This window comes from Cygnus olor, chromosome 8 (assembly GCF_009769625.2).
Source record: "Cygnus olor isolate bCygOlo1 chromosome 8, bCygOlo1.pri.v2, whole genome shotgun sequence".
Classification (NCBI taxonomy): Eukaryota; Metazoa; Chordata; class Aves; order Anseriformes; family Anatidae; genus Cygnus; species Cygnus olor.
This window is the reverse complement of record NC_049176.1, coordinates 1,463,658-1,479,149: the sequence shown is the minus strand read 5'-3', so window position 1 is coordinate 1,479,149 and position 15,492 is coordinate 1,463,658. Positions and strand designations below refer to the sequence as shown.

The following is a 15,492-nucleotide window of genomic DNA, read 5'->3' as shown; positions in this document are numbered from 1 at the left end:
TAATGTTACACTGTTGATTTTCGTCTGTATTTTAAACTTGCACTTGCATTTCAAATTACATTAGAGTTGTGCTGGTCTTTTTATTTCAGGGCATCTATCGTGTGAATGGAGCCAAATCAAGAGTTGAAAAGCTTTGTCAAGCTTTTGAAAACGGAAAGGATTTGGTTGAGCTTTCAGAACTCTATGCACATGATATCAGCAATGTTCTCAAGCTGTATCTCCGCCAGGTATGCACTTCAGAGGTCAAATGGAAAAAACGCAGTAGGATAGTATATTTCATTGTACAAGACAAAAAAAAAAATCCTTTTCAGCAATCCTGCAGCATGTGCAGATGACCTGAATGCCTTCTATATTTGCAGTAGGCTTTTTTAATTTTCATATGGAGGCTGTGATAAGGGCAGGGAAAGCTCTGAGACGGCTGACAGCTTGTATTGCAATCTAGATTCCATGTGATATGATGTCTCCAATCTAGATTTCATGTGATATGGTGTCTCTTAACTACCAGTATCATACACAGACCTAGCTTTTATTTATCCATTTGTAGTGAAGCTAAAACTTTTAAAAACCTTTGGTTACTGTGTTTTGGCTGTTATATATGTAGTTTAAAGCACTGCCATATTCTCATATTCTTGCCTCAATATGCAGACGTGCTAAAATATTGCTGTTAATATATGCTAACAATGATTTGATCAAACACTGATAATCATAATGATGTGCTCATCATGGAGGGATTGTCCATCTTTTCCGTACAAAATGGAGATTTAAAGCTTTAGGATTGATTTTTCCAAAAGGATTTCAGTGTGTAACTGAAAAGGTGAGGCTGGGATGTTGCCCAGTGTGACTACTGAGTCACTCAAAAAAAAAAAAAAAGTTGTTAACACTGAGAAGAGCATTCCTTAGCTTCATGGTCCTGTCCTATATACATCACAGTGGGATAGTTTGTGGCACTGTGCCGTATTTTGAATACGGCTTATAACTCTAAAAATAGCTAACTTGTTTTCTTCTGGTCTAATTACTTTTGTAGATAGTCTGTTTTTTAAGTAGACCTGTCCATTTTAAATGTTGAAATAATTCTAGAAACCTGCAGACATTTTTTGACAGAATCCTGAGTTAAACCCTAAAAATAGTTATTTACACTAATTATTTTGAGTTTTAACTAGTTTTCCTGCTTTTTGCTTTTATCTAAACTGGAGCTAGACAAGTAACCAGATTAGGTTTGAGTTTTTTGTCTTTTTCTGTGATTTTTTTTCATGTGACATTCACTTGGTAATACACTACTGTTACGCCAAGAGAATATTTGAATCATGATTTAAAATGTTTTATGGCCTAAAATCCAATAAAAAATAGAATATGGACTAAACTGGATACCACATGTAGTATACTATCAAAGAATGGAGGAAAGAATACTGTGTTTTGTTATCACAAATGTTTGTTTCATGCATCTGCAGTGTAACGCCTTCTCTCACAGCAATCTTGTTATCGAAATACCTATGTATATTGATAAATGCTCAATGCTGAAGCTTTTGCAGTAAAGTGCTAGCAAATAATTTATGGAAAAAAAGTGTAGGAGGGAGTCTTACTGTTACTGACGTTTGTTTTTGAGAACTTGTTTGAGCTAATAAACAAAGATAAAACGTCGTCTAAGAAAATACGCTAGACCAGACAAAGCTGAAGAAAAACAGGAAGGAAACAAATTAAAATTCAGGCTTGAGTAGTTTCTGAAATGTTCTTATTTATTCAGCTTCCAGAACCCTTGATTTTGTTTCGGCTTTACAATGAGTTCATTGGACTTGCAAAGGAAAGCCAGAGTGTTAATGAGGAACTGGATGCTAAACAAGCTAGCCCCAAATCAAAGAAAAGGCAGTCAATCTGTATTGAACTGAATAGGATCATCATTAAAATTAAAGACCTTCTGAAACAGCTGCCTGTACCAAACTATAACACTCTTCAGTACCTTATTGGACACCTTCACAGGTGAGAAAAGACTTTAAAATGCAAATTGCTGTTGAAAATTGAGCTGCATGCTAGATGGTGTGTACTAGGAAACCACTGTACCCTTCTGGATGACTGTAGAGGAAGAAGTTGCAGGATTTGTTGTCATTTGTCACTGTTTATTTACAGAAATAGTTACATGTGGATTCGGGTGTGCTGCAGTTATATTATTAGGTCCTATATTACATAACCTTATGCCAGAAGAGAATTTAATGAAATCAGGCACGTTCTGACCTTTTAAGAGGTCCTATGGAAAAAGACAGATCTGTATTTGTATTCATCAATTACTCTTACTAGGTGCTTCAAAAGTAGCGTAGAGACTTTATAGTTTGCCTAAGCATGCCATATGTGTAATGATATTGGGTTTAGGTCTTCAAGTTGTCATGTTACTAGACTCTAACTTGTATTTCTCAATCTGTTTGCACATACCCTTGCCTACCCTCCTGCCTCATTTACTCAAAATTCCAGATGGTCACAAATAACACTAAATTAGACACAAAAAACACACTGAAAGGGCTTAGTCCAAGTTGCTGTTAAGTGCTGTCATCTTTGATAATTCTGCATGCCATCCAAACCCACCTTCGGTATTTTTGTCTTTTAGCCTCTTTAGACATAACTTAGAATTAATACCTAAAATAATTCTGAAGTAGTGAAACCCCCTCTTACTCTTGTGGTCTTTTTCTCCCCTCTCCTTATGCAGGGTTACAGAACAGTCTGACGAAAATAAAATGTCGGCCAGCAATCTTGGCATAATATTTGGCCCAACTCTGATCAGGCCACGTCAAACAGATGCTACAGTTTCCTTGTCGTCACTTGTGGATTATCCATATCAGGCACGGATAGTGGAGTTACTCATAACATACTATGAAAAGATATTTGATGTTTCATTGCAACTACTTCTGAGCACATCTCAGTCTGAAGAAGCTGCCATTACAGTCAGAGTTGCATTATCAGGAGGAGAGAGGGAGCCACAGCAGCAGAGGAAGTCATTTGTTGCTGTAAAGGAAGTGAGTGACTTCTCTTGTGCTGATGCAGTGCTACCTGTGCCATCTTCTCTTGTGTTAAATGCTGCAGCATGCTGAAGCACATTTCTATAAAGTACTTTTTTTTTTTCTGGAGTCTTTTCGTTTGTTCTCATTTACTTTCACTCTGACTCCTGTTAACAGGGTATTCTGATAGCTCCAAGTGAAAACAGAGCTTCAGAAACAGCTGCGTTGTTCTTGGAATCAAACAACAGCAAGAATACAAAAGAACAAGTAGATACATCTGCAACTGGTTAGTGGAATTTTATTCTTGGATGGGCGAATAAAATGCATTTAGATGGATGCGTAGATGCATTAGATTATGGTGCATGCAGCTCTTCAATTCAAACAAGCTAGTCTTGCCTAAAAGCTTGCTTGTCAGTGCTTGATATAGTGTTTATCTTTGTAAGAGGAACAGAATTAAATCTTTCTAAAGGCTATCAGAAGTAAATGTGGTTATAGAATCAGTTTAAAGTATTTAAGACAACACAATGGTGAGAAGACTTCTTCAGTAAAAAAAAAAAAAAAGGTAAAAAACATTGTGGCTGTGGATTTCTGCAATCTACTATGATGCTATGAAGCAATATCCAATATGATGCAATATGAAGCAATTATTATAATAAAAAAATATAGTGATTAACATATTTTGATCATTTTCTCCCAGAACGTGCATCATTACCTCTTGGTGGTAAACAAGAAGGCTCTGGAAAGAGTAGCTCTCTGGCAGAATCAACAGCTGCAAGCATTTTGGACATTAACATTTCTGCTCCAAAAGAGACAGGTTTGCCTATCCTAGCTATAAATCTTATATAAGATTTTTGTTCTCCTGTTTGCATGTGCTACTACAGTGGTTCATTTTAACGTAGGCATGATTTCCTACACTTTATTTAGGTGTAACTATACACAATCTCTTAATTATAATGATTTTGAGCTGCTGTTACCAGTTTGGTGATGTTCTGTACGTAGAGTACAACATTCTGAAATGTGTTAAATTCTTAAAAATGGAAAATTATCCAGGAAATGGGAGAGCACTAGCAAAAAAAAAAAGTAATGCAGTGTCTCTGTCTGCTTTCTCCTTAGTCACATCTGTACAATATCTGTTTTACTGTTATTGAAATACTAACATTTGGTTTTAGTAGGTTGCTCATAGCTACGTGGAAAGTTATACGTAAAAGCTGTTATCCTATTACAATATCAGCTGTGAAGGAGTCATTAATGAAGTGTATTCTGTTTGTTAAAGTCTTGCTGACTTGACTAACATCTGTTTATGTGTTTCTAGGTGATGCTGTGAGTCTAGCTTCAGAAAAAGACAATGATTCATTTGTTTCTCCAGGTGAAGATGGCTGTAAAATTAACTTACTTCCTGCAAAACCTAATCGTCAAATTAACAAAGTTCCATTGCGGGTTCCAAGGACAAAACTAGCTATTCGCCCTGTGAGCTTACCCGTAGACAGAATACTTCCTCCATGTGTTTTGAATGAAAGAAATACAAAAAATGCAGGAGCAGTAAGTCCGGAGAATCTCGGCAAGAGCCCTACTATTGAAGAAGTTTCAGAGGTAAAGGCACTCCCTGCTGTTAGTACCTGTTGCAGACTTTCTTGTTGTGACACCCAGATGCTGCGAAAAACTTGGGACAAGCAATATAAACAGTATGATATCACAGCAAGGACAGCGATGATTGTGACTAATGTGCCCCAGGAGAACCGAGCACTGGAGAGTGGAACTGTGGGTGCCTTATCTTCATCATGCAGCGTGGGTAACAATTCTGCTAAGACCGTTCTTCATGTTAAGCCATACTCTCTTTCTGTAAGGTCAGGAAGGACAGCAGCAGAAGGGAATGGTCCTGATGCCAAGCCTGTTACTACCTTCAGAGCACCAAGAACATTGCAGCCACCCCCAGGGACATTTTATAAACCACCCTCTAACAAATTAAAACAAAATGAAGAGAGTTCTACCGCAAACGCTTGTGTACCAACCAGTGCTAGCTCGGTGCTTCACCAGGATAATACTGTGAAACTAGCTAGGAGCTCTGTGCCTCCATCAGGTGATCCTGGACAAAACACAGATGATCAAAAAACTAGCTCAGAGGATGCTCACCCTACAGATCTGAAGCCTGCTTATCAGAGACTGAGACCAAAAAGGATCCAAGAGTTGGAACACAGGGAAGCTCATTTTGTATAGGGTACAAGCTCCTCATGGACTGTATGCAGTTCGTTGATCTTGCCAGGGGATACTTCCCTTTGCCCATTTACCCTTTGCTTTCCCTTGAGAATCCCACTTCTGTGCCATATTGAAGTTATTTTTATACATGCAGCATTTTAAAAATGGGGGGGAGGGGTGGGGAATTGTGAAGGAAATAAGTCAAACTATTTTGTAATTCAGTGGATTTTCATAAGGATCTATTGCATTCCCGATCTAGATACAGCTAATGGGCTCATTGGATAAGACACAAAGCTTCATTTCACTGTATGGAATGAAGTACTTAACATAGAGAACTGACTATTGCATGTAGCAATGAGATGACCCATTTTTCATAATAGATGATGCTAATAAAAATGGAAGGGTTTGTTTACTGTCTAAGCATAAACCAAAGCTTGTAATTTGCTCTGTAGAAGCATTTGTTCAGTTTTATAATCTGTGCAATTAAAGCTTTGCTCCTGAAGAGACTTACTTACTGGCCAGTATGGCCAGTCATTATGTGTCATATGTGTATATTTAGGCAAATATGGTTATCTGTTGCCAGTTTTCTGTGTGTCACTTTAATGTTTTTTGTACAGCAAAGATGCACTTACTGAGCTTTGCTATTCAGAAGCAGCAATCAAACCACATCTAACTTCTTGTATATGTTAATGAGTGGGACAAATGTGCACAGTCAGTTTCATATGGGTGCCCTTCTGGAGAGACTCAGTTGCAGTGGTGCTGTCTTTCCCAGTGGAATGAAAAGGCAACGATTTGCTTGCTATAGATCAGTTTTGCCACTTAACCTGGTGTAACTGAAATAAAGAGCACTGTTTCCAAGTTTCAGTGAAAGAGCTTGAAAATAACCAAAAATCTGCAGTAATAGGTGCATCTAATGGTTTTCACTTTGTATTAAATGGTTTTTAAGTGTACACTGTTATATTTGCTTTAAAATATATTAACTTGTTAACATTCAGTGACTCTGTGGCTTCTATATCTTCTAACTTATTAAAATACAGACATTTGACCTTTGCAATAGTATAATACTTTTCTGCATCTGTCTTTGGGGGGATGGTTACACTTTCCTTAATCAGATTACAGTTAATTTGACCCTTTCTAAAATGCTATAGAGAACAGTTAGCATAGTACTTTCTAAAAATAACTAAAAGGACTCTAAGGATAGGAAGAGCAAAGAAACAATTTTCTGTTTTACAGCGTTAAACATACTGAACTTTTCTACTCCATTCCTTTAGTCCTTCCTCCCAAAATACCCAAATAAATCCCACGTTGCTTTCAGTGGACATAATCTGATTTTAGTTTCCAGAACAAAAGATGATAAACTCACAATACAGAGCTTCAATTTCCTTGTCATCTTAGCACAGAGGCACAGCCCACATACTTGCCAAAGGCCATGCTACCACTAGTCAATTCTGGTCATGGCATGAGCCATTTTCTTAGGGTGCTGCCTCATGAAGCCTGAGGATGCCAGCCAGACAACTCCTTCTGGCCAGACTGACATTTCAAGCTGCATAATAAAATTAGATGAGCACTATGTCTTCTTGACGTAGAAGGGAGTTTCTTCCATTTTGAGAGTGGAGGAGGGAAAAAATTTGCTTTGTGAGCAGAAATAGCATTAATGAAATCTAGAAGCATGGTAGCAGAACATTATAGCACAGTTGTGAAAAGGTGATATCTGTATGGATTAGGACTGCATGATGGCAAGTTCATTTTTGAACTTCAGTTAAATCTATTGTCTCACTATATTTTTAAATACTTTAGCATATGTCCAGTACTAAATATGGTAATGGATTAAATTCTAATAAAGATTTTGATACTTTTAGTTAGCGGTTGTCAGGTGAATGGAGGGCCTCCAGCACTCCCCCTGTGCAAGCTGCTGAGATGGAGAATCAGTGTGTGCACTGGGTCTGTGGGAACAAATATACGTGTTTCTCAACTAAGGTGTAACGTTAGCTGCTACTGGCCAAGTTACCATCCTGTTTTTTACGTGCCATCCATGTATGTCGGGCTAGTGTGAAACGCTTCTGCTGTTTCTAGTGTGCTTCAGCTCTTTGGACACTTCCTGTAGGCAGGCAGCTCCCAGAAGGTTGGGCTGAGCACGGGTGAGGGCAGCGTTGCAAGATGCAGATGCTATAATGCTATAGCAGGTTATTTTTATTGTTATTTGAAAGGTTTATCCCTTTCAAACTGCGTCTCTCAAAGTGTCGGGGCTAACTGCTAAATGTGCTTGGTAACCTCGTAGGCGTGTTTTGTGTGGTACGAGTGCAGCAGCTAGCGCGCTTCTGAAAACAAGGCGTTTGCGTGAGGTGAGGCGCCGAGCGGCGACCCCGCTGCCCTTCAGCCGGGGGGCCGCCCTGCCCGGCCCCGACCGCTCACATGGGACCGGAGGCAGCGACCTCTTTTAAAAAGTATTTCTAAATTCTTCGTAAGCCGCTGTATCTCGGTTTCAAGCCCTTCTGCTGGGGGTGGCGCAGCGAGGCCTTCCCGCCCGCGGGGAGAAACGCCTCAGCGGGCCGGAGGCGTGAGGGACGTGGCGGGGCGGGCCCCCAGCACGGCTCCGGGGGTAGCAGGGCCGTAAGGCTGACGGGAAAGGCGCTGGTTTTCTTTCTGACTGGAAATGTTACGAATGGGCCCTATTGTTTGTTTCTATTCTGATGCAAATTTCTCCAGGTCTTGCGTTTGGAGTTGCTTTACCGCAGCCGAATTGCTGCAATCCCACCCACCTCCCTCAGGTGACAGGACTCTGGGTCATGCAAAGTGCGAGCCCCCTGCGGCTTGCCCTCTGGGGAGGAAACCTTTCTGTGTCAGATTTGCTTGGTAATTAGGTTTTCTGAAGTTGTAATGCACTGCCTCATCCCTCTTAAAGCTTTGTCAGGGTACTGACTTCCATAATTCCCTGACCTAATTAGTCATGACAGCTGTTTGTTTAGCAGGGCCCCTAATGCTACCAGAACTACCGTTCTGACACCATCTTTTCAAATGCACGGTTTGTTCAGATCGGAGGGAAAATCTTAAAGGAGTATTAGCTTCCTGGTCCATATACCAGTTGTGCCTGTCCTGTTCAAACTGAGAATAAGGGAGGTTTATTATTCAGGAGTTCTTAAAGTTGCAGATTGAGCTGTTCTGCATAAAGCGCAGGATTAAAACAATCTCCTTACCACTGAGCAGTGTTATTCTGCATCTAAGATATGTGTTTCTCTGCAGCCAAGCTGAACGTTTCCTTCAGAAATCTTTCTCTTTCCCATAGCACAGCAGTGCTCACGCATGAGGTAAGCTTTTGTGGTAAGTTTTCTAGTACTTTATTGCTTCTCCTTAAGTCCTTGTTTTGCTTGCAAATCCACGAATTCTTTAGCTCCTGTAGTGTAGTAAAGGCCTAATTGAGGTCATCTGAAAGCCAGCACAAAATGCTGTGTGAATGCTGTGAGTGTGTGTATGCTAACATTGGTAATCTAGCTCAGATCATGTTTGTACTTTTTAAGTGACTCCTCTACATATTACTCTGTGATCTCAGCACACAAGCCTGACTGGTTTTGGATGAGATTAATCTGAGATGTGCTTCAGCAGTGTACCTGATGTGCTTCAGTTGCTAATGTGTGGTCTGTGGGGCCAGACTGGAGATACCTGAAGCAACTAAGACACCGTGTCTGGGTGCTGAGCCCTCACCACTCACTCTTTCACTCTACAGATTTACTTTTACAAGGTCATCACGCTTGTTAATGTACACAAACTTACTGTGCTGGGAAAATGGGACAAATCATTTTGGCTTTCCACTAGCAAAGCTTTAGGGGTGGTTCTGTGATATTTAGAAATAATGCTATTTTATATAAGCATGTCAACATGTAAATAAATTACATAGCAGGAGGCTTCAGAACAAGAGTTTCTATCTGCATGCCCATTCTTCTTTGTAGAGGAAGGAGAGTTTGGCTTCAAATACAGATGCGTGGGATCTTGAAAAGTATTTTCGCTCACAAATAGAAGAAAAAGGCATCCTAAATCTCCCAAAATGTAAAATGTTAGAGAAGGGTAAATGCTAGGAAAAAGCCCTTGTGCTTCTGGTTGGCAGAAGTTTCTAAGTGAAGTAAACCAAATTATGCTAGACTAGAAAACACTCCTTCCGAGTTTGTACTTTGGTATGCTTTGCAATTGTTTAATCACTGCGTGTCCTGTGTAGATAGGGGTCATTAGCCCTCCGCTGACTCTACGTCATAGGATCTGTTTAAGGTGCCACATTTGCCTGTTTTGAAATGTGGAGGAATCTGTCTGATTCTGTTTACCTTTGATTCTTAGGAGCATGCACCTTTCAAAAAAAAAGTTTTTCTAGGGTTTTTCTTACTCTCTGATTTCTTGCCAGTGCACCCCTCAAATCATTACATCAGTAACGTTATGAATTGTACAGTTTTCACTAGTTTCTGTGCACTGATTTCTTTGCAGTCTTTTTAAGTGGCGCAACTCAGTTCTCTTTTTCTCTCTTTTCTTTAATTCTTTCACTAGCTGCCATTTCCAAGAAATACCATGTGACCCCAACCGCATATTCTTGTCCTTCAGGTCATGCCTTATCTGATTCATAGAGGCTTCTGAAACCCAGCAGGAAAAACATGAAAAACCTTCCACTTGGGTTTTCCACAGGAGTTTAGAATAACTGGATGCAAAAATTACCTTAACTCAGAAAATCCCATCCTGACTCTGTGCATCATAGTTTTCTCGATATGCACACATCAGTGTATCTGCATGACTGTAAGGTATGTTTACACACACACTCCTTTGGTTTGCCTCAGCAAAATTGTGTTAGCATTTAATTGTGTTAGCTTTCTAGTGAGGCACTATCTAGGAACAATCTAGTAAGAAGATTCCTTCTATGTAAGAAGGAACAACTCACCAGTTCAGAAGTTGTCAGGATGCTGGAGAGCATTATTCTTGAAAATTAGAAGTGTTGGCCCATGAGCACACCCAGTACACAAGTGTGCATATATTCAAAGCTATCTTTGCAGGTAGTTTTAACGTTCTAATAATTTTAGAGAATTTTTTTCTTGTGTTGCTGGAGGGTTTACTAGAGACGTTTTTATAATTTGCTGGACAAACAACACTTAACCAAATCTGACTTTGTAGTCAAAATTCAGGAATAAGTCAGGAAATAAGAAAACTAATAAAATGCTGACAATGTTAAAACTATGGCACATGTAGGTGAAGTGATGTGAACATTTAATTAGGTCTTACAGCGTCTGTTATGACTCATTTGGGCCTTTGTCTTCTGTAAATAGTGCAATCACAGTCTTACTCTGGCAGAACACGTATACTGTATGACCCTATGCTTTGCATTTATGTGTTCATGAATGTACAGCCCAGGGAACTTTATCATGTGTTTATTGTAGGCATAATACAAGGACTGTAATCAAATCTGTATTTCCACTTACCGCATTAGCCGTGTTCTTTTTTGCTGCTGCTAGCAACAAACTACAGATTAGGAGATTCCTAAGTGATGGTGACAACTGTAGATAGAGCTACCAGAGAAATTGTGCACAGTGCGCTTTGTAAGCTGAACCATATTTTCTCCTCCCCTGTGAACTGGTAGGCCCCACATAAGCTTTCTGTGTTTACTTTTGAAGATCCCACTCTTTACAAAACAAAGGTGGGTCACAGATAGAGCTGATGTAGTTGAACGTAGAAGAGAAACATACTGCATCATTATCCTTGTGATGTAAAAATCTAATTAGGGGAGATTAGTTTAATCTGTTAGAGCTGTCTCTGCATACCATGCAGGCAGCAACAAAATAGCAATTTTCTTAAAATAACTTGAGTTCATCTCACGGCTAAAATGTTTGTTTGCTGAATAAAAGAGTTAAATTGTCTGATTGCCTCAGACATAGTAGCAGTGCTTAAGCACAAGCTGCAGCCTACTAGCAGCGCTAGTGTCTCTGTTTTGCAGTGCCATTAGTCAGAGTGGACTTCCCTCTGCAGGTTCATAAAGCCCTTTGTTTCTTTGTTAAGATTGCAGCAGGGCCGTGATATGAACGCAGCCAACAGAAATTAGACCAAGGCCACGTGTAAACGATGAGGTTGCCACGTAATCCTTCCTGAAGAAAGCCAGCTTGAAGTCGTTGGTTTAGGCAACAAATCTGTGCAGCAGCTTGAATGTCCTGAGATAGTCATGGTAAGCAAGCAGGGTGCTAAGTGCTGTGCTGTGCTGTCAGAGCTGCAGTGTGGTCTGATGTAAATTTATGGATTATCAAATTCAGTGAAGCGGAGTTCTGTGGAGGATTCCCAAAGGTCTCCCGAGAGCCCTACGAGGAAGAAAGAAATGGGCAAATGCTGCCACAACCTTTTTCATTATTTTTTAAATAATGAAGGTTGGAGTAGTGATCAACTCCTACTTGGAAGAACAGCCCCAGTGAGGCAGTGAGGGGCGTTATGATAATGCTCATACAGAGCCACTGCCTGACAGAAACGCTGGTGGGAGTCTTTGCTGCATTGTCGTCTATTGAAACCCTTAAAGATGAAAAATCTGTTGAGAAACAAACCAAACCCTTAGTGTTCATTCAGTGCTTTTTTGCTTCTGTGTCTGACCTTTAACAAGTACTACTTGGGGATAATTTATCTTGGAGATGTGCAGTGAGTCATTTAATCCTAATATGTAACTGGATATAGTAAATATTAGTTGAAGGACAAAGCTTGCTGAAAAGTTCTCTGAATGCATCTCTGGAGGTGTGAACTAGAACACATACAGCCAGGCTATATTCAGCTTACTGTGTTTCTGTGGGAGCTTGCAGCTTGCTGACATTTTAGAAGTTCTAGAAAACCTAACATTGAAGAAGCCTTGGATGAGAACGGACTTCTTTCTCCTATAGTGGTGTTATGAAATGGTTACTTCTGTGTCTGACTCTCTCTGTTCCTTTAGAGTGATGATCCATGAAGAAATGTACTGAACTACTTTACCTGGCTATTTTTGCACACGCAGACACTAGAAGAGCAAACTTCCAATGCTTTTCACAAGGGAAGTGTGGCAGCAACAGCAAAATCATTCATTTTGTCATAGTCAAGTGTGAAAATGAACTGGGTAAAAAAATATTTTTCTCCAGTTACTGCAGGTTTGATTTGTCTAGACAGCCCAGAAGAAATTCCCAGTCTCTAGAACATTGTCTCTTATAGAGAAAAATACTTGTGCCACCTTCATAAAACAAATGGAGCTTAGAGAGTGTTGAAATTCCTATGAACTAAGTGTTGAACTAGTGGGAAAGGCTTGTGTCTTCTCTAAGACCATAGAAGCAGACATACAGTTGAAGGAATCTGCTTATAAAGTTACTAAGGGCAGTGCTTAGATTAAACAATCTAAGAATTAATTAACACACTGCATTGTTCTTAACCTGGTAATGAAGTAGTCTGATATGTCAGTACCCTTGGAGCTCAGGGGCTCAGGGTCCTCAGCAGAAGCGGGAACATAGTGAAGGTATTGATTAAATTGATAAAATAGAAATACAATACCTGAAGAAATACACAGTTAAGAGAATTTCTTGATAGCTTTTATTAATAAGGTATAATGGGTACAGTATAAACAGGGTTAGAGTACCCTTTGCTAACTGCTATTTACAATCTGGAGAAAGAATGTTTTACTGAACCTCCAGGATTAAGTCAGGGAAGAGCTATTGTTCGTTGTTGGCAGCCAGTCAAAATATGAAACCCACTCCACATGATGTGGATTTGTTTAACTCATTTTTAGGCCTCCCTGTTACCTAACATGAAGTAAAATACAGAGGCATCTGATTTGGTCTATTACAGTCTTCTACCTCATTTACTATCAGCTGAGAAATAAATGCTTAACTTAATTTCTAACGGCTTTTTGTAGTTCCAGCTGTAACACTAGAATGTCAAGGTTTTAAAAGCTGTCACTATATTTCCCTGTTGAAGGGCAAAAGCTAGAAAAAAAATGAAGAAAAAGCCCCTTTTTATGACTTTATTGTTTAAAGATATTTTTATGCCTTGCTTGTTTACTTGTTTCTTTCTGATGTCGTCCTGAAGGTAGTAAGATAGGATTGAACTTTGAGAAATTAGGTTTTTTAAATATAAAAGTTAATTTATTTCTACTGATTTAAAATCAGTATTTAGCTTTGTTACATTGTGTAGTAAAACTAGTGGTAATGATTGATCTAACTAATTGTTTCACTTGTCTTCTGTCAATAATACATATAATTTTTTTCTGAATGTATGCAGCAAATCGTTTTTCTATGTTATCATACTAACAGCTAGGAAAAAAGGAAGAAAACACAGAAGAAGTGCCATTTTTTATTTTCCGATGGTTTGGGAATTTGTAATAGTCTTCCCACGCTTCAGCAGTATGCTGCTGATGGAACCAAGTTATTTTTGTTGACCCTTACACTCAGCCCCCGGAAGGGGAAATCAGTTCCTGCAAAAGGAAAATTAACAATCCAGAGATTTATGTATGCCATGGATATAAGTCACATCCTTTGAGCTTGTTATCTTCAGGCAGCAAATGCATGCCATTCTAAATATTAACAAACTTGATTTGCATTAGCTTCTTTTGAAAAGCTAAATGAACAGTTCTTAATGTGGTGGGGTTTTTTGTTTTTGTTGTTGTTTTCTGCTTTTAGGAGGGGGGTTAATATCTGTGTTAATAAACTTAACTTTTTTGGTAACTGAATTTCTTCTAGTGCCTGTGCTGTTCCTAATTGCAGTTGCCTCAAGCCACGGCTGATCTTGCGATCTGGATGCTGCTGCCTTTAAGAACGAAGGTAGATCTACAGCATGACTAATCACTTCAGAAGTTCATGTACCTCCAGAGCCCACGTGGAGTTCTCAACGCATTGTTGCTAGGTACTATTTTTAGCATGGACCTACTCAGTAATTAAATTGCACTGTTTTGCTGTACTTAAATTAGTAGAGCTTGAATCTTGACGATACAGTTCTATGTTAGTCTGTTGAGTAATGCCTAGATAGGGAAGGATATTTCGGGACTGAAAATGAATTACTGCTTATTTATTCTGTCCTGCTACAAAATCTGAGGTTTATCTCTCCACTGTCTTCTGATTGCACTATTTTAGTTCTTTTTTCCTACACTTCTGTTCCATGTTTACTTGTCTAATTTAGGTTTCTAAGCTGTGTAAGGTTAAGACAATTAGTCTTAACAGACTTAAGACAAAGACAACAGTCATAATTGTGAAAGTGTTCCGTTTAGGAAAGCAAACTTCTTTCCACTTAGCTCCCAATTAAGGTTTAATAAACAAGGCAGTCTGGGGAAATATAAATATGCAGTAAAATTAGAAATGTTTCTAAAATATGTCCGCAGAGCAAAATGGAATCTTTCTTCATGTTTTATATGTTGTCTGCACCTCAAGTATTAATGCTATAATTTAAATATCTTGGTTTAGACTAAAAAGAAAAATGTTTTTAGATTCTGATTTAGTTAGCAGAATCTTAAGCTTGGCAATCAGTCTAGTAATCACTGTTTTCTTTCTTTCACTGATTCCTTTGCAATTTGTACATGTTAATTAGGTTGTCTATCGTTAAGGAGTTACTTCTCTTATAAGGAATCTCTCTCCCGATCGCTCTCAACAGCCCTACCTAGCAAGGTTTAATGTAGAAGGACAATCTGGATAACCTTACTTGTGTCCCTTTTTCTTTCCAAGGTTATTAGTTCTGTCTTGTTTACTACTTAAATGCCAAGTCTCAGAAAAGAAGCTAAATTTTCTAGGGCGAATGTTAACAGCCATTTTATCTGGCAGTCCTAACCCCATTCATGACCTTGCACTGCAATTTTTACTTGCTAACAACAATAGTGAAAGTTACAGGATGGTGCAGGTATGTCATACATTGTGAGCAATATGGGAACAAGAGCTGACAGACTCTGTACTACTAGGGAATCTCTCAGTGAGATAGAAACAACATATTGGATAGTTCAGTAATGAGCCAAGAGGAAGAAGAGGAGAGGCCAGACCACTGGCAGAGTACATATTTTATGGCCTTGACATGAAGGCTTGAATTTCCTTTCACAGCTGTTGCAGAAAGATTGCAGAGTGTCCACCTGGGGTATAGAGGAGGGTGAGAGGAGCTAGAACAGAACTGGCCTTTTCCCATTTTTCCAGCTGTAGGATTCATTCTTCGGAACACCAACAGGTTAGAGAGTTCTGGGTGATGTAAGGGTGTCAGAAAGCCATCTGACTGCTCGTAGTCAGCAGCTCTGTGAAGAGAACCTCAGTGGAAACCCTTAAGGGGTTGCCGGCATGCCACACTAATGGCAACAGCAAGCTGGTTGCTGCTGGAGCTGCCTGCAACT

The 15,492-nt window shown here is 39.3% G+C and overlaps 2 protein-coding genes and 1 long non-coding RNA gene across 3 annotated transcripts in view; all 3 read left to right on the top strand.

The window, feature by feature from the left end:
* Positions 1-6,164, top strand: part of ARHGAP29 (Rho GTPase activating protein 29) — a 78,242-nt gene extending 72,078 nt beyond the window's left edge. The window contains 6 exon segments of the mRNA XM_040564804.1: positions 90-227; positions 1,742-1,974; positions 2,693-2,999; positions 3,159-3,267; positions 3,679-3,795; positions 4,294-6,164. Of these exon segments, the coding sequence (XP_040420738.1) occupies positions 90-227; positions 1,742-1,974; positions 2,693-2,999; positions 3,159-3,267; positions 3,679-3,795; positions 4,294-5,195 (1,806 nt within the window). The 3' untranslated portion in view covers positions 5,196-6,164.
* A 1,493-nt stretch (positions 6,165-7,657) lies between these two features.
* On the top strand, positions 7,658-12,997 carry LOC121073959. Its single transcript, XR_005822032.1, has 3 exons — positions 7,658-8,479; positions 9,756-9,949; positions 11,196-12,997. It is a non-coding gene; the product is annotated as an uncharacterized LOC121073959 (long non-coding RNA).
* A 619-nt stretch (positions 12,998-13,616) lies between these two features.
* Positions 13,617-15,492, top strand: part of ABCA4 (ATP binding cassette subfamily A member 4) — a 76,945-nt gene continuing 75,069 nt past the window's right edge. Inside the window, exon 1 of the mRNA XM_040565611.1 lies at positions 13,617-14,033. The gene's annotated coding sequence lies outside the window, so the exon portion shown is untranslated. The remainder of the gene's footprint in view (positions 14,034-15,492) is intronic.